Source organism: Anneissia japonica, unplaced genomic scaffold (assembly GCF_011630105.1).
Source record: "Anneissia japonica isolate Jap-2015-1 unplaced genomic scaffold, ASM1163010v1 scaffold287719_len1884721_cov185, whole genome shotgun sequence".
Classification (NCBI taxonomy): Eukaryota; Metazoa; Echinodermata; class Crinoidea; order Comatulida; family Comatulidae; genus Anneissia; species Anneissia japonica.
The window spans coordinates 369378-389700 of NW_022715822.1; the positions used below are offsets into that span (position 1 = coordinate 369378).

The following is a 20323-nucleotide window of genomic DNA, read 5'->3' on the forward strand; positions in this document are numbered from 1 at the left end:
TTTTTTTCTAAATGTGTTTTGCTGACATACAACGCAGGGAATAGGCTTAATTCATTATAGTTTATAAAGCTGGAAATATTCAACGTTGAACTCAACTTTGCAGGGACCATATTAGTAAGAAAAATTTGATCAAATACAGCATTATCAGTTTTACTCTGAAAAAAAATAAAATAGTAAAACAAAATTCTTATTGATAACTTCTTATCATTTGCTGGTTACCGTACTTATTGTGAATAAATATAATAATTTGATATTTATATTTATTAGTAAATTATTATGAGATTTTTATATATTGGATTATATGCATGAAAAAAAATACCAACATTTCTTGTCACTTCAAACTCAAGTTATTAGTGTTATAGAAGGAATTCCTACTTCTACCTCAGCCTTTTTTATATATTTTGTTAGATTGGTTTATGTCAATCTACTCAGTAAAAAAACTTTCATGGCAAATATAAGAGTAAATCGCTATAAAAAGTGTTTATTATTATTATTATCATTATTAATATTATAGGACATTTATTATTTGTATGGCATTTCGTGGCAAAATCGGGGGCACATGCCTTTTATACTAAGAGCAATGTAATAAAGTACCTGTTTATTAACCAATTAATTTTTTTTATAAAGCAATATAGTAGTTTTCCATGAATTTTATAGTGCACTAAGAATTTGTTATTACATTCAAAAACTGAATTCTGCCCCAGGAGTGTTGCAAAAATAATCTCTAATACTAACTGCTTATACACAAACATTTGCTTCCCATTAAACCCAAGTTGTCAAAGACCGGCCATGTTATTGGTTCAAAGTCTGACAAGCAAAATCTATGAGGGCAGCAGACAGATAGGATAAATGATAACAAAGCAGAACAATTGAGGGCAGCATTTGTTTTTTTTTCTGACATAATTTATCTCTGCTGTCTTTAATAGAAGACTTAATCATAAAATGGTAAATTTTCAAAAATTCAAAAGGTTAAATGGTAGGCCTACTTCTTCAGTATACATCATTACCACAATACTAGCCGTCTTGATTTCTAATTGGCTTACAAGGCCTCAGATTTATCTTTCAGAATGATTATTAAAAGATGCATCTTTCTTTTTTCATCTTATACTGTCAACTACCATTAACAAAATCCTCCTTCAAAACGTTCATGCCCTTTGAAATTCCATGGGTCAAGTTAATAAGGCTATTTTCTTTTTATAATTGTGACTACAAACACGGTTTTTTATACTAAACCATGATTTATCAATTCTCCGTCCGTTCCATTAACTAATAGTCTGCTGTAACCATAGTAACCTTGGATAAATATGACTAATAATTTCTTCATATCTGAAAAGTCGATATCTTCTTGTTTCTCCACGGCTACTCTATGAGATGTCAATGTAACTTAACCCGTATTCAACGTTCAGGTTCCCGCCCCGGGCAAAAAATCATATTCAATGCCCTGCTTAACTAGTCTGCTGCTCTTATTTCTTCATTTCTTTGATAATTGGCAATCACATTCATTTGGTCGTATTTGTTCGTAAAATTTAAAATGTATAATTTTAGTGTCGCATCTCCTTTCATGTGCAACTGCTGGAATGACTATTGAGAACAGGTTGCTCATTAAGTTGCCATAACAACCAAACCATGACTTAATTCTACACATTTAATCACGTCCAATTATTTCCATCTGTGTATGACAATTTTATTACAGATTCGTAAAGTATTTTTCAGCTATTTTCCCTCTTGAATGAAAGTAAATATCATAACAAGGTGAAGTAAGAAAAAAAGATGTTTGATCGGGAAAAAAAATCAGTGTTAAATTGGCATTTACTGGGAAATGAGATGTTTGAAGGAGAATTACTGCTAAAAGCTGCTTATCATACCTAATCAATAAACGACCTAATGATTTTATAAAAACCCAGGCTGGCCTACCCTCCAAATTGATGCAAACAACTACCATTTTTGCAAGTATTATCGTAAGATATTTATCATTGTTTTTACAAGTAAAAAGTTTACTTTATAAAAATTCAAATAGAATTTAATCAATTTCAACAAACTAGCATTATTTTTGTACAATTAAATTTAGTTTTTCATAAATCAATGATTCAGCTTCATAAATAGAAAAAAATATATGATGTTATCAAGGATTATACGTCTTCACAGTACAAATTACTATTTTGAAATTAATTCTCTTTTCAACTCAAGACATTTATATACTACACTTTTTCTATCAAATATATAATGTGTATACCTCCTGTTCAATTTCCTTTTTCGCAGAAATTATCTTCGATTTTGGATGAAAGCGATTTTTACTAATTTCCTAACCGCGCAGAAGCTGTCAAACCGATATTTACTTCATGAAATTATTTGCTGAAGATTGTGTACTTCTCACGTGATAAATGTAGCAAAATTGCGACTGTTTTATAAGGATTACAAAACATTGATCTCAATCAATCAACAGGCTTCGTAAAATCAGAGGAAGAGCGTTATTGATTTTAGAGGACGTTAAATAAGTCAATTAAAATGCTTTGAATAAAAGTGAATTATTCTGCGGATGTGAAGACATTTGGCAAAATTTGATCAATATTTTAACAAAATGATGTATACCGATTTATACAGAATCTTCCTTTCTGCGAAAACAAAGTAATTATCTGTCATATTTTAAGAGATATTTTTTGATGCTTTTTTTATGGTCATTCTTTTCTTAGACCTGTTTCAAAAGGTACATGATGTGATTATTATGTATCATTATAGCCTGCCTTAGTAAACCTCACTGGCAACACTATATTTTAAGAATTTTTTTTGGTGAAAAATATTTTAAGTAATAACAATAATATAATATTCTAATAATTTGGCTTGGCTTTTTTTGCCTACAGAACTAGGCTTATAATTTTTACAACGCTCATAGCGGCGGCCATACCCTTAAACCATGGCATATTTAAGGACGGGCGTAAAAGCATGCGCATACACCCTAAAATACACCACTGGAAACTTCCTAAAAAAAAAAAAAAAAAAAAACATACACTCAAGCAGTTATAAATCATTTATCGTCTCATTCTCGAGCTCGCACCCCCTCAATTTCATATCATTTTCCCACTGCATGTTCCCACGTCAATAGTCATAAATCGTAACTTTATGTCATGAGTTTATTCATAGTTCTCACCATACATAAAACAAAAAATACTGCCTATGATTATCTTTTACTATAACTGCATTTATTTTTTTCATACTGGTTTTACTAAAAAGGAAACTGTTAAAAAACACCAAACATTACATCACTATGCATAGAATGCCAACTACAGATTTCAAATCATTCATATGGGACTCATCGGAAGGAAATCAATATAAACACTGCCTAACAAGGACAGAATTCTAAATGGAAAAAAAGAAGGTAAACCTGGTTCTATTTCTGATGATTTATGTTCCAAGTCAAGGGGAATGTCAGCCAGGAAATTGGGAAATTGAAGCATTATTCAGGTCAAGTGTCTAATTAAGAAATCATCAAAGTAATGAAGTGAAGGCTTCCAGAGGTTCATTCAAAAGATGAAGTGATGCGTGAAGGCGGGTTCCCTTGATGATATACATGTGGGAGAACACAAACATCGCCTCTTGTATTGGCAACCAGTTGAATCAACACTGTAAATAACATTAAACTTTACTTTGAAATAACACACTGGCACGAGACTGCTATACCAGAAGTCAAGGGCAGTAAATTTGTCAGTAAAATATTAACTGTCCAACCACAGATCCTATATGGTCTGTGGTCAAACCTACATTTAGGAAATAAAATTTACTCTTTAGTAATTTATAATATTAAAACCAAAAAGAGGAAGACAAGAAAACAGTGATGAAATCCAAATAGCTAGCACCTGCCAGAGAGGCACCCACAAGAGAGTGAAGGAATGAGACCCTCTGAAAGCAGGGGCAGATCCAGCCTTGCAAGAAAGAGGGGGCGTGGATGTGCAAACTGAGTGGAAATCTCAGGAAAGAGCCTCTGGTAGGGATGCAAAGGGGTTATTCTCACTTAAATCTTTAGCACCTTTAATAATTAGATGTTATATTTGATTGATTTTCACTATTTACCTTGGTAATTTTCTGATAAACTTTACAAAAAATAGAGGGGGAGGGGGCGCACACCCCTCCCTCTAAATCCGCCACTGGAAAGTGGCATGTTGATAAGGTTTTTGTCTAGTAATAAACTGAAAATGATCATCTAATTAAGTAAGGGACCATCCATTATTTTCACAAGTGTGCATATGTACCCTATTATGACATAGATAAAATGATGAATTCTAAATGACAAATTTCATTTTCAATGTGTACACCTTCAGAAGGAAGTGGGTCACAGAAAAGGATGTGTTTTGTAATATCATGAAAATGATTAAAATAAAGGATGACCCCTAAGGGTTATTGCCAAATTGAAACAAATGTTTGATGACAGGTTCCCTTTCTCAGGAAAGTTGCTAAGCAAAAACATAACTCAAGACTTCAAGTAGTTAAACATTACCTCAAGGATCATATCACCTTATTTTGCCAGCTTATTAAGCTAGCACATCCCCCACTTAATCGTTGATTCCCTTCACGTAAACTTTGCACATCCCAATAGCCCCCAAATATCAATATTTCTAGATACATAGCTATCCTCATGTGCCTTTTCAATACATTGACACAAGTGAATATTGCCAAACATTGTTATAGGATCTTCACTTTTGTGTTAACACTGAAAGTACAGTACAGTATATAAGGATTTCTCTATATCCTTGTTCCCTATGAGTATTTTAAATGTATAATTTTAGAAAATTTATTGTAAATGCATACACAATTCAGCTCTGGCTACCATGTATATCAATTTTTTAAATAAAGTATACCAAAATATATAATTTAAAGAATGTAGCGCATTCCAAAATGTTAATACGACTGTTACACTGCATAATTAATACCACTGCTGATCATTATAAATGTAAATGTTACAGATTACCGAGTGCATTTAAATGGCTCAGCTACACAATCACTCACCGCATATTCTTTAATCTATATCTGTCTACACTCATAAATCTGAATCTTAATTTGTTTTAAATTTAATAGAAACAATCCTCCCACAACCACCATATTGAAAGATTAAATCAAGACGGTAAGCTTCCTTTAGCCGTCAATGTTAACTTAGCTAAGAAAATAGATCAAGGCTTTTGAATGTTTTACCAACAAAACCAGCTATTCTAAAAATTAAATCATGAATTGATTGAAGAGAAAAATATTAAAAATTTATTTTTAAAGAAATGTTAAGTAAACGAAATTAAACAAGCTTACCTTTCAATGTATCCCTTCGCATTTAACGGCCTCTCACACCTGCGAACCAATAAAGAGTGCATAATTAATGAATGTTGAAAACTGCTTCAAGTAGTAAAAAAAACTATACGCTGAAAAGGAATCCAATGTATCACTGTCTATTTCAATCATATATTTGGTCGGAATAAGTGCTTTTTGGTCAAAATATAAATATCCCCACAAGTGACTTTACTCTGGAAATTTAAAACATGTGTTACTAAGCCAACGAGTTCTCATAAATTTACTGAAGGGACTCTTGTCAAGATTATTAACAAGTTAAAAAAAAAAAAAGTAGGAAGAAAAAATAAATAATTGATCACTCAAAATGCCCCAGAGGTAATTTTTGGTTGTCTAGAAAACAAAACTTTTGTGGGGTCAAACCCCCGGACCCCTACAGTAGTGTTGTGTTAATCGGCCCTTCTTTCAGCCTCCCCCTTTCGATCATCTCTGGATCCGCCCGTGGGAAGTGTATACAAAATGTGCTGGTTTCTCAACTCGGTGTTCAGTGACTAGGGGAATAATGATGCCAACGCCTTGCATATTCTCCAGATTGTGATATGTACTATATAAATTCCGATTCAAAAAAAAAAAATTTAAACTATATACTTACGATTTTAAAAATTAAACCACCAAACTTACACTCTGTTGGCAGTTTCGCCAATCTACCAGTTAGGCTCCTGGATACGAAAGCTTCTATAGTTTTAATACTGAGTACCACAGTGGTTCCTACAGTCAACTAATATGTTTCTAAACACAAAATATAATAGGCCTACAGTGGTCTATTTGCAAAGAATCTGTGATTGGCAAATTGGAAGCTGATAAAATTATTTACTCACCTATACAAACACTTATGTATGACTATCCATGATATTGATAAAGGGCAGTTGGCTTAGCAAATAAAAAAATATTTACTATTTAACATCTTGCAAATGGTATCAACACAAATGGCTCCCAAAAAAGCCAAATCAATTATGATATGAATCCCTATGTAATGTTATATGAAATTAGACCTGTGGTATGATGACAGATAATTAGATTATAGTTAATTAGAAGACTATTGTAATGCAAGAGGTAACAATACACTGTAGTATTACATGAAACTACAAAATTATGAATAATAAGTATGAGTTATGCAAAGGCTGGTGTATTACTCATGTCTGACCTATCCAAAATCTTTAAAATATAGGTCAGCTTTGTTTTTGTTTTTTTTGCAAAATATTTTTATCCCAAGAAAATACCTGAAAGTCTAGTATAAATGCAAGAAATAGAGCAATTTTATAATTTATTTAATAAATCATTGAATTAATTTTGTTATCTTTAACCATATCCTGTGGTTGCGAATTTACAAGCCAAAATTGCATGGGACATTGTAGTTTATTCATGAACCTTAAGTTTAATTAGTAGTGAAAACAAAATGTATGTCCAGTCAAGAATTTTATTATACAAACCCGCCAGAGAATTAAAATTTAAAATGAAGATAATAATTACTTTTGTATGTTAGCACACCTGAAACTAATTTTTTTAGTAAAAACTTTAGTTTCTTTTCAATTTTATCCCACTGGCTATAGTCTCAAAATTTCCCAACAAAAGTATATTATTTTTTTATAATTAAATAAATAATAAAAATTTATCAATCTTCAACTGTTTACATCGTAATCTCAACGCCCACACAACCGGATCTCAAACAACTTTTATTACTCATTTGAACCCCACACAATTAAATTGGAAGCCTAAAATTAGGTTGTTTATTTAATCAAAATCTGATGTAAAAAGTCTGAAATCTAAGTTGTATTTTTTTTCCCTCTCCTGAAATTTTGTTCAACAACATATAAACAATGTTTGCCCTACATTGGATGTCTTTCAAGTTGAGTAAATTATATTAAAAATTGATTTTTAGGATTTTTCATATTCCGACACTACTCAACAAATGTATAGCATTCTCCAAAAAAATTAATCAAATTGTCAAATCAAACACTTGGCTAGACTCAAATCGCAGAATTGGACTGTTCACGTCACTCAAGCAGTATTGTTCAATGTCAGTTACATCTCCATCACATAGAACGGTAGCAGTATCGTGATTACATTGGAGTAAACAATTACAGTAGATTCTTTGTAAAGGCGAGACCTCTTTCATACCTGGTTTAGCAAACTTATTTTTTTAAAGATCATAAAAGAGAAGGGCAGAATAAAAAATAAAAATAAAATTTTGTGTTTTTATTCAGCCAATAGTTTTGCCAAAAACGTCCAAACAAAGGAGAAAATAAAAATAAAATGTTATTGTTGAATGTAAGCTGTGTAGTAATGGGATGGTTGAATGCTTTAAATTTATATAATTAGGAAGAAAGTACACATATCTTATTTTTGTTAAAATTTCCATTTTTAATTGGTCAAAAATAAAATTTTCTTTTTGTTTGAAATCATTATTATTGGTTCGGTAAAAAAGTCTTGCGTAAATGAAAACACTATGTTGCTCTGAAAGGCAGCAAATTATTAGAAAACACGATATAATTATATGAATATCAGTCATACAAAAAAAAAATTATTCTAAGCCAATTTACTTTAATTATGGAATTAAAAAAAGTAATAGAAAAAGTATGACATAATGAATGCCACTGACTGAAAAAAAAAAAATAATTAGGCATTCAAAATATGAAATGAATAACATTTATAACTGTCTTGTATAAAAAGTTAATATAGAAATGTTTTCTTGTTTTTTTTACAAAATATTTACCAGTATTAACAAAAATGATATAGATTAAATATATATTTTTTCAAAATAAATTATAATATTATGTTTTGCATTCAATTTTATCCTTATAATGATAATAAATCTTGGAATGCAGTTTATTATTCATTTCATGAATATTATTAAGAGAGATAACTCACGGTGTTCCAACTGACTTTGACCTAGGCCTAGCTGGCCGAACCGACCTCTTTACTACGGGTGCCTGCCCCACCACACTATTTTTCCTCATATTTGTTCACACGCGATTAGACACAAAATAAGCAAGACTCTCTCTACTTCTTCAAGCTGCACGTTCCAACACAATAACTGATAATTACTATAAAAAGGTCCAATTATTCTCGATGCCTATTAAGAAATCCGTACACCAATTATATATTTCTGAGCAAATCTCGGGATTCATTAGCACATTATTTAGTCACTGTCACTGTCAAAACACGCTCCCCATTAAAAAAAAAAAAAGTTGAAAAACCACATTTTTTTTTTTCAGATGTCTTTAACTGAGCAAGTTCATATATGCAGATAATATTGAAGATTAGAAACGGTAAGTAGTAGAATTAGAAGTGCTTTTTTATACTCGTGCTGTGATAAATAGTTATGACGCAGAAAGCAGACACGGCATTACTCAGTCTTCAGACAGCTCCCTATCTACGGAATGATCATTACCATAGCAACAACTGTCAGAGTTTCTTCAATACGCAAATTCCAAATCTTAGGGCTCAGTTTCGCAATTAATTTAAATCGTAATGTGTGTGTTCCTCCAAGTATTATGATGCTATTTACTTTACAAACAATATACAAGCAAGCAGATCTACATCTGAAGATTAAACTGATTAAAACAAGAAATAAGCGTTGATTAACGATTTTCACAATCGTAACTTGAAAAAAAACCCCTTTTCTTTGGGTTTAATTACACCGATCACAAAATCGTAACACAATTTAGTTCACTGAAATCAGAATTTGTCATCCAACTGAACAAATTCAAATTAATTTATTCTTCACTTTAGAAAAAAACAACAAAATCCAGTATATGGGATCTGATATTTCAAGAAACTTGAATCAAACGAGGAATAAAGTCCTTATGAGCTGCTGCGAGTACAACTAGAGTAGAAAATGTCTCGTTAATTTCTGAAATGATGCCGATAACTGTCCTTTAGGCTTCTTTATAATCAGCACAAATGAAGAATGATCTAACAATAGACGATTCGGTCTACTGTCTTCATCCGTTGTCGTGAAGGCTAACGTTATTCTTGAATCCTATTACGAGAGCGATGAAATCTTATTCGTCACGAAAAAGATGTTGAAATTCAAATTAACCTCGAAATTAACCAGCTTTCGTACAATGCATGTAAACAACACCCAAGTTTAATAAATGGAATATTCCAACACAATATTTCAATATTCAAGAATGTAATGATAAATTTGTCCAGAGAATAAATCAATCAGCAAGTCTTTCCACGCACTGTAAAGAAATTAATCCAGGATATATTTTTAAAGTCTTCCTCTAGTCTGCCTAGAAAAATTAACATTAATATTGTACATGGATAGTACTAGGAAAATAGTATTGTAATGACTTCATCGTTTACTTGATGGAATTCTTAAAACTAAACTACAAATTGATTTTCCAAGATGCAAGTACGCTACAACACATTCTGTATGGATCAATCAGATACACAGATGATGTTGCACGCGATCATTATGATAGGTCACCAGTTTGGGGTGAGGGTTAAGCATGCCTGCGTGTCTTCGACTGACTACATCTTAAATTGAGTGTGAACTGGTGGAGCTTCAATGATCTCAATTCACGGCTGCCAATCCAGGAGAGATGTCAAGTTCACAAGCAAATAATCACACGTCAGATACAAACACGCAAAATGATTTAACACATGTGGTCAACGGCTCAAATATAATTCCACGCTCTGCTGATGATTAAAAAACAGATTTATAACGAATAATTGAAAAGAGATGCAGAGAAGAAATAGCAGACTAACTCTTCGTTGAAATATCCTCAATGTTTGATCAAGCCAACGCAAACGGTAGTCCGACATGGGACATCACTTTTTGATTGGCTGGACAATAATGGGTAAGGACAGATACGATAGCTATCGCTAAGTGTACTCATTCCTAACAAGATAAGATTCTACAAACATCTGCTGTACTGCATTGCATTAATGGACAAACAATGTTGATATTCTCAATAACCCTTGTGAAATTATTCTGTACTTCAATTGCCCTCACTCGTTTAATTATCCACATCAGAGTCAAAAGGCCTTGATAACCCTTGTGAAATTATCAAACGACTTAATTAAAGCAATTTTTGCGGTTTCTATTTTTATGACGGTCAAATTGCGTCCATTACATTTATTTGTGGTCTTCATCATCACAGGGATCCTAAGGCCAATATGTAGTTTCAAGGTTTTGACGTATTTGAATCAGTTTATTTATACATGTTTTTGAATTTTTAAATGCATGTACATATGGCTTACAATAATAAAAAATAATTGTTAGAATACAATATTTTTGTTAAAAATTAGGCCTGTGTGCAAAATTAGTCTATGTACAAGTAAAGAATGCACTATTGGGAAATTCGGATTAGGCAATTGTATCCTGGTGCACTCCCCAATCACCACCAGAAGGACCCCACTGGAAATGTCTTTTTGATTTCATGATTTGGGCTATCCTTGGTGTTTACACCGAATAAATCCAATCCAATGCAATCTAATAGTAGGAATGAGAAAATAATATTAACTCATATTACACATTACTTCCGACGAAAACATAGGAAACAACCACACAATATAACAATAAAATGATTAAAAGCCCTTATACAATTAAATTTATAAAATATAAGAATGTACATTTCTCTTTAAAATGTTAAAATTGAATATAGTTGAACACACCTAAAATTTAAAATATGAGTTAAATGTTAAAATAAATAAGTATATTAGTTCTGTGAAATCCAAATGTGGCATTTAAAAAAAATTTCATATTAAACAATTTTAAATTGTTCATTTTTATTAATGATTAGGAGTACACATACTATATACTTATAAAATTGTTCTTGCTAATATTGAAGGACAGGTGTACAATTCAAAATTACTACTAATAAAAAACTTATAAAATAATGTATAATGCTTTCTGTATTTTTCTATAATCTTGCATCTAAAGTCGAAATTCCCCATTTTTTGTTACAATTTCAAATACCAGACAAATAAATTAAAATTGAAGTATATTAAACATCCTATCTTAATAGCATATGGGAAACTAGCTTTCAAATTGACACTTTGCATATTCTACAATTCATTCCTAAAAACATATGTTCATTATCAAAACAGCTGATTAGTTATCTGTCTGGTGAATACCAATCTCATTTGTCACATATTCAGTTTCTTGTATCAATATAGTAAGTACTAATTATTGTAGATGCATGACTTTCTCAAATTAAAATTCACCACTTGTCTGCACCCTTCGATAAATGCCTGTCTTTTTGTTCATAATAATTATTTTTCTAAATTGATATAAAAGTTGCTAAAGACCATAAAATTAGTGGTCTATTATTGGAAGGAGACCTGTATAGTTAAATGATGTTAGCTTTAGATACCTATCTAAAAAGGTTACTGATAGCATTTATCTATAGTATACTGTTGTTTTGCTACATTCAAACAAAGCAATTACATTAGAATTATATTATTTATGATTGAATTCCTATTATTAATAATATTAACATGTCATTTTTTTAAAAATTAAATTAAATATTTTAAATGCATAATGACTATTCTGCTTAATTATTATTAAATGAAAAACCATTTGTAATTAAAATTATTATTATATAATTTTATTATAAATCTTAGAAATTTTTAATTTTATATTATCAAGATTAGTGGATTACTCTCAATTAAATCGAGAAACACATATTCTACTGAAAATCATATCTAATTAATACTATATCCATTATATTAACAAAATGTAAAAAAAAAAAATGTATATATTTGGTAACTGGGGCTAGTGGGAGTAAGTTACTTCTTTGGTTTATGATACTTGGTTTCTAAAAAAAAAAAAAAAAAAAAAAATGGACATATTTGGTGGAACATGTGTTGACATCAATCAAATTTCAAACATCTGTTGAAAGTTACTGTTCAGGAATAAGCAACGATAAACCTTAGTTAAGTACTTGGTCGACTCCGCAATTACGGAAGATATTAAAGCTAAATATAGCACTGTATTTACAGTACCAACTTTTATGTACTGTATAATTAATCAGGTGGGTGGTTGGAACGTGTTTTGCATAAAGTGAACCCACAAAACATCACCATCTTAAGAAACTGAGGAATCAATGTAAAACTTGTTTATGCTTTAGAGTACCTCTTGTGTAGATTATTAAAAATATATTTGTTTATTGTCATTGATTCATCTATAATAATTATACACTGCTTGTAGGGATCAACATTCACTATATTTATACTTTTCTATAGCACCTTAAGTAATGAAGGTGCCAGAGAATAAGTATAAAGTGTGTCTAGATGTGTATTAAGTTCAATACATGGGCGTCTTTTTGCAAGCTTAAGCTTTTTGCTTCTTCAGTGCTTACCACTCATCCTTCACATATCAATGTATTTAAATAATTCAGACGTATGTTGTTTGTGTAATATATAACCTTTGTAAGTACAGTATGACCATACTGTTTTGTGCATTTTCTGTCATTTAAAAAAAAAATTATTTCTATTTTAAAGAGTGAAACATATTACTTCAAACTCTACCAAAAAGTGCAGAAGTAGATGGGTACATACATACATGTATTTAAATTAATCACGACACATTTAAATGCTTAGTGACGTATGTTGTATCTGTAATATGTAACCTTTGTAAGTATGACCATACTGACTTGTTTTTTTGCAGTTTCTGTCATTTAAAAGAAAAATATTATTTCTTTGTAGGCCTTACATGAAAGAGTGAAATATGTTAATTAAATTTCCACCAAAAAGTGGAAAAAGAAAAGGTATTGAAAATACAAGTTAGGAATTAAACAGAATCGATAATGATTCCCATATAAATAAGGGAAATAAGAAAATAATATTTAAGCCATTAATCAAAATAGTATAATCATAAATTAATCAATCATTATGAAACAAATTAGGCCTAACAAAATATGATTATTGAAAAAGAGTTGTTAAATATCATTTTGTCAAACAGAATAAACTTGATTAGTGAGAGCACAATCCATTCCTTCAATTTACAGTCTTTTAAAAACATGATTTAATAATTTTATTTGCTTTGGACAGATTAATGTTTTCATGATTAATTATTAGGTTATTTTTTGTTTACATTTGACCTCAAAGTTAAACAAATTGATCACCTTAAATATGAATTTGGAATAGAGAAGAAGGTTACTACCCATCTAAGAAAAACAAGACCTGACAAGGATAAATGCAATTCTGAAGATAATTAATCGCTGGACGTTGATATAAATAACATGAATACGGATTGATGCATGCACCATTATCCTCTAATGCAAGAGAATATCCAACACATTCAATCTGAGGTATCATGTCTTCATAACGAAGGTTTATATGATGAAAGATGATGAAGCTTTAGACATAATTCAGCAAAAATTCTTCTCTTTTGTACTCTTTTTTTGTTTGACCCACAACTTTCTTGAAACATTCACTTTCTGCAGAAATTTAAACATCTCTGTAACCATCAGTCAGAAAACCTGTTCTAACCTTGGTTTATATACCCTCACGCAAGTAATAGCAATCAAAAATATATATATTATTATTTGGCTCGTCAGCACACCCACCACACTAAAAATATCACCATTGAAATTTCAAAAATATCAAAAATATATTTAATTATATAAGATAAAACGAACCTTTCTGAAGCGTCAATCAAATTTAACAACTGACCAATCAGAAGGGGCATGTGGTTGTCCTACACACACACGTCCCACAAACGCCCGCATGTACGTATGCTTAAACCAGGGGCAGATCCAGATATGTCCAAAAGGGGGGGGGGCTGAAATTTGGGCCGATCGAGACAACACTGAAATTTGCCCCTGTAAACTGTTGTATTTTGTGGATCTTATCAAGGATATCCAAGGGGTAGGACTTAGCCGAAAGCTTTAAATATTAATTTTATCAGGCCTGCAGCCATCATGAAACCACTCGCAACTATAAATAAATGCACTCTCCTGAAGATGTCTACTTCATGGACGAAAGGAGGAGGATTTAAATAAATTAATGTTTATCTTTAAAGTGCCAAGTTCTCTCGTCATTTGTATTGTTTTAATTTAGACCATTTATATTGCTCCTTTGCACGTATTCATCATGAATTAAATAAATATAAAGCATTTAATCCAATAACTAAATTGTTTACATTGCAACATCACACGATACAATCTCAAGCAAAGGCCCACGGGCACTCCGTATAACAATTTTTGCAGTCGCATTCTCTTATTCATCAATAAAATTCTATTCACCTTTTCTCTACCACCAAGATGTATTTGGCAGAAATGAGAAAACAATTTTTTTTTTGTTACTTGAATTCAGAACCTCTAAACAAAAAGCATATTTTTAAAAAATGGCCTTACCATAAATCCATTTGATACTTTGTCAACCAAAAAGTATAAAAAAAAATGTGGGTGTTTTTATTGTCTTTTTCAATTTCACAATTCAATACTGATATTGCATATTTCTTTCGTCAAAACAAAAATTTATTAACCATCCTGTTAGCTGAATTAATGGTAGATAGTTGTTTTCATGTTTTGTTTGGAAAAAAGCATGAAAAAAAAAAGGAGGAAAATTTAAATATTTTTAAAATCACAATACAGTATTCAGTCTTAATACTATATAATGCAACTCCTTTCACTAAAACATTCCAAATAACTTATCTGGATTACATTCACAAAATAAAAAAATCCTTGTCAGTAATGGGGTAAGTTGCGAGATGCTGTTGGATGAAAATTACATATAATAAAATATAATGGTATTTACAACTAGCAAAATGTTATTGAAATACAATAGGAAGAAAAATCTTTATACAGTATTGCCCAATCAATTCACCATGTTTTCTATATTTAATGTAGGCCAATATATTTTTGGTATTATGATTATTATGTTTATTAACAGTTGTGCTATATGTTTTTATGTTTTGTATCTACCTATGTCATCATGTATGAATATAGAAAATGAAGAGAATTTATGCATAATTGCAATTACAATTAAGCCTATATCTCAATATTGGATATTTCAGAAATTCCAAACAATAACTTAGTCGTTATGTTTTGTATATATCGTTTGCAACAAGTAAGAATGAAAAAAAAAAGATTGTTTTCCAATCTCACATTTTAATCTCAATATTGCATGTTTCATCAAACCAGAAATTTCTAAACTAAATTGTTAGCTCAATTAAAGTTGCAAAATTTTACATGCCACAATGAAGAATGCGGTACAAGAATTTAATCTTCGATATTGGTTTTAAAGTAAATAAATCCTGATGATGAATCTTACAATAAATATAAATCGTTACGCTTCAGTGACTATCAAAGAGAACCTATCATAACTAGGACACCGTTGAAAAGATGAATATTTTAAAAGCAAACAAGAAAACAAATGATATTCACAAACCGGTCCCAAACTAAATATACCCGCAGGATCGAATCACTAAACAATCGTTAATGTCGTTTACTGGCGGCAGATCAATTAACGCTGCTCAGTTTCATGAACAGTTGTCTCTTTCACAATGATGCCAGAATGAATGTGTATGGAATTTAAAAGGACAAAAGTGCATGTTTTGGTTAGTGTCACTATACCTTCATCAGTCACTGAGCACTGTCTGTCAATTGCATCTGGTCTGTTCCACAATGGTGATAAAAAAAAAAATGCATGTTTTGTCTAGGCCCAAGAGCTCTGTCTACTGTCATCTGAGGTTGCAGCGTCTGGGATTCAGACAGATATGTGGGAGCTCTTTCAGTTAGGGTCAATGTAGGCCTAGTTTATAGTTTTTCTTATGTAAATTATATTAATGGCATTATGACAGTACTGTAGTAATGCTAATTATATGCTGTCTGTGGTGTATATTCTTACATTTACGTGAATTTCATTGATAATTTACTGTACTTCATTAGTGAAAGTGGAAAATACTACTGTAATACTGTAGATGGTTGTACAAACTTGATCGTATTAAGATGGCACAAAGCATACATTTTTTTTTTAAAAATAAAGAACAAATTTTATAAGAACACCAAGGTTTAAATTGCTGAAAAAAATAAGAAAATATAAAGTAAATATAAATACTAAATAGAGGGATTTAGCGATGGGCAGGGGCGGATCCAAGAGGGGACATGAATGTCCGAACTAAGTGAGAGTCTCAGGAAAGAGCCCCTGGTAGGGTGCAAGGGAAGATTCTCCCTTAAACCTCTAGCACCTTCATTAATTTGAGTTGATATTTGATTGATTTTTAATATTTGCATGGTAATTTTCTGATAAGCTTTACAAAACAATTTTTTACTTGGGTGTTGGATATAAACAATCCACTGACACAGCAGTGTTTTACATAGAGATTTCTACCGTGGCCGTCCCTTGTTTATTGCTGTAAAGATCATCATAATTCCCAGTAAACTATACCAACTTGATTGGAAATTAAACTTCAGAATTTTGCCTTAATGTTTTGCTAATGCTGTACTGTAAAGGATACTGGCCGCAAACATTGAGATTTTTCGACAAATGTTAGGCCTAGGCCCCTGCACATCTATGGCATGTTTAGGTATGCATGATGGTCTTCGACCCGCGAACTACGCTGTGATGTTCGGGTCAGCTAATGTATATGAAGGATCACTTAAATTTCAAAGCATAAAATCCAAGGAGAACCCTAGGATAAGTAAATAAACACTATTTTGAACAATCGTATTGCCTTTCCTAGCCATTTACTTCTCACGCTAACAGAGGGTGGTTGTTTTCGCAACCATAACATTATCATATTTCCTATGCTATTGCACTGTAATGTTTTTCATGTATACCCAGGTTAGGTCACGTGACTACCTGTAAACAACCATCTCTAAATCCCTCTATTGGGACTGAGATAAAATGTCAAATTAGGTTTTTATTTAAAAACAAAAACTAGAAAAACCAACAAATCATTCTAGTCACATACAGTAAAGTATGAAAACGTTTAAAAGGTAATACTGTAAAATCCTTTTGGCCTTATCTGTACTGTGCAGTAGGTCTGACTATGTAATACCCTCCATAATACATAAAGTATATACTGTATCTGTACAATAATAATTTTCTATCTTTTAAGAGTGTGAAATTATAACAAAATAAGACAATTTTAAGCCTGAAAGTAGCCAAAAAAAAAAAAAAAAATCACTGAGCCTAGGCAAAATTTCACTTTTTATTTATTTATTCATTTACTTAAAATATGACACCCAACAGTGTTAAAAACACTGGTGAAATTAATAAATGAGAAATTAAATTAAGAAACACCCATAACCAGGTTGTTATAAAATATATCTAGTACAAAAATATAGCATACAATTTTAAACATTTATATACAGTATTTAAAAATTTTTCTATTGTTTACCAACAGTATACTCAATACAGGATAGTAAATAGTAAATACCTTCACCATATATAATTAAGTTCTGGATATGAAACTAACAATTAATTTTAACAATAATAACAATAACTATAATAAATATCAACAATAATATAAAAATAATTAGTTCTTGTGTATGTATCACCATTTCATCAAGAATATCGCACACCAATTATTTCCATGTCCTACATCCAAAGAATTCCATGATTTATTTTCACAGTCTATTTGTCAAAATCTGGAATGAGTTTTCAAAAATCTTTTTAATGAAATGTTTCCTCATGCTGGTAATAATAAATCTGTCCTCATCTCTGCCTTTGAGTGCTGACAGTTGAGATGTAAATTGCATGGCCTTGGGGTTGAGGACACCTGAGCTAGCCTTCTACATGGCTACTGTACTCTACTCCAGCTGTGTTATATCATTATGCATTCAACAACTTCAGAGTTCAATACACTATCATTCCATTTATAGTAACAACAGCTAATTATGAGGCAGTTGATAGCTAATGAAGTTCGATTAAAATTGTTTTGCAAGTGCTATGCATAGGTCTAACACTATCTCTGAACCCTAACATACCATAATTAATCATTAGTAATGCCAATGTTCATATGTCAAGCCGCCTTTATTTTTTTAGCGATATATCTATGGGTATATACGTTATACACTGGTTGATACGTTGTACAAACAGGTCACCTGTATGTAGCAGAATGTGAAGATATTAAGGTTGCCAGCGCTTCTCATTGTATCATTAGATATGAAGTCATGACCTTTCATCCAGGTCATCAAATTGCTACTTGCAACACCTGAAAAACTACATTCTCACTACTGTACTAATAGTGACTATGTTTTTGAAGAATTTATATAAATAATTTTGTGTATAATTACATCTTAGTTAAGGTGTTTTGTTTCCTTACAGCAAGTGTATGTTTAAAAGTGTAAGTGTGTGTGTTATGACAAAATTAGGATGAATGTGACAATATGCTACGGGTTCGAACTTGCATTTGATGTAAGATCTGTGACGCAAGAAAAATTCTCTCATACGTGAAGCTGTTTGCTGATGGAACAAACAAAAATCTGGTCTGTGATGCACGAGCTTCAACATCTATAGACGTGCCTTAGCGCTTATATACTGCGCACCTAAAAACCACTGGAGCATAACATATTCTACAATGCGAAGTATATGCCTACTATGTAGCAATAGCTCATAATCAATAAAAAAAAAAGTTATCAAAAAAAAGTATTGAACTTGTAACAGTAAAACTTACAAATCTATAACTTCCCACTCATTGTATTTGAAGGCTTGTGGTACAGTAAGTAAACATTCACTGATTTTTAAGAATTAGACAATCCATCCCAACTCATCAACAACGAAGGAACCTTCAAACGTTATGATTTCCGCACTTTCATGGTAAGCATAAAGGAGGGGAAATAATACTGTCCGCGAGTATGACACCAAACAGAATTGAATCCTGCCCTAACAGGAAACAATAATATCCTACGGAGTATAGTCAGGGCCTAGGGTCTAGCCTTGGCTTTCATGTTCCTTTGTGAAGCGAAGAAGCAGCTGGACTTGCAGGCATTTTTTCCTGGTAAGACGACATCGTGGCCCGGCTACCATGATGTTAAATTGATCCTAACATTTTATGAATAATCCCAAACACACTTTTATTCCCCCTACACCAGGTGTTTGCCTACATGTTATTGACCTTGGTAATTTAGAAATACTGTATTGACAAATTATTAATTGTGAAAAAAAGTGATGAGGAGATGTAAGTTAGTATTATTCTTCACTAAAGTATACAGACCTACTATAAACAAAATCTTTGTAGGCTACGTCCAGTCGAAGGAGCTGGTGTACACAGGAATACAAATCGCCGGACAAAAACTATGCCTGAATACCGAACAATATGCAGGGCGCTATTCCATTATTTTCTTCCCTGTGCCTGAATACCGAACAATGCATCAGGTATGATGGGCAAATTCCATTATTTTTTGCCCTGTACTGTACTTGAATAACAAAACAATATGCAGGCAGTGGTATGATGGGTGGTTCCATTATTTTTTGCCCTGTGCCTCAATACCGAACAATGCACAGGCTGTGTATGATGGACGATTCCATTATTTTCTTTTATGCTTGAGGGTAAAATATCAAATTTCCATAACTTGTCCTTCCCAAAATTTAATCACCTGTTCCTTAGATTATTATGTACCATTCCACTAAATTCTATGATACAAGAAACTAGATACAGATTTATTTATTGTCCAAAAAATGGTCTGTTCCTTAGTTTTTGCATAATATTGTGAACAGAGACACAGACAGATAGACAGGGGTGAATGCATAAACCTCCTTGGTGGAAGTAATAATATTCATGACCTATCCATAGACTCTTAAATTAGAAGGAAATTAATTAAAGGATTTTCATTGTGTCTCAAAAAATATGCTCTTGGGTATAAAAAAAACAGCAAACATGCTATTTAAAACAACAGAACGGTTTTCAAATGTTGCATATCAACTTGTGAAAAATTACTAAAGTTAGCAGAGAAAATACTTTTTATAACATCACTGACATTATGAATGATTCATGGATTCATCAGAACAAATTTGATTTGATTTTATATTTGCATTTTAACTAAAAATAGACAGGCTGAGGGCAGTCTACGTAGGTTACGTAGTGCAGCGACCC

General features: G+C 31.5%; 1 protein-coding gene across 1 annotated transcript in view; it reads right to left on the bottom strand.

Moving 5' to 3' along the window:
• Positions 1-3518: 3518 nt before the first annotated feature.
• LOC117109376 overlaps positions 3519-20323 on the bottom strand; it is a 73732-nt gene continuing 56927 nt past the window's right edge. Inside the window, exons 4-5 of the mRNA XM_033251686.1 lie at positions 5290-5328; positions 3519-3618 (exon numbers count right to left, since the gene is read on the bottom strand). Of these exons, the coding sequence (XP_033107577.1) occupies positions 3519-3618; positions 5290-5328 (139 nt within the window). The remainder of the gene's footprint in view (positions 3619-5289; positions 5329-20323) is intronic.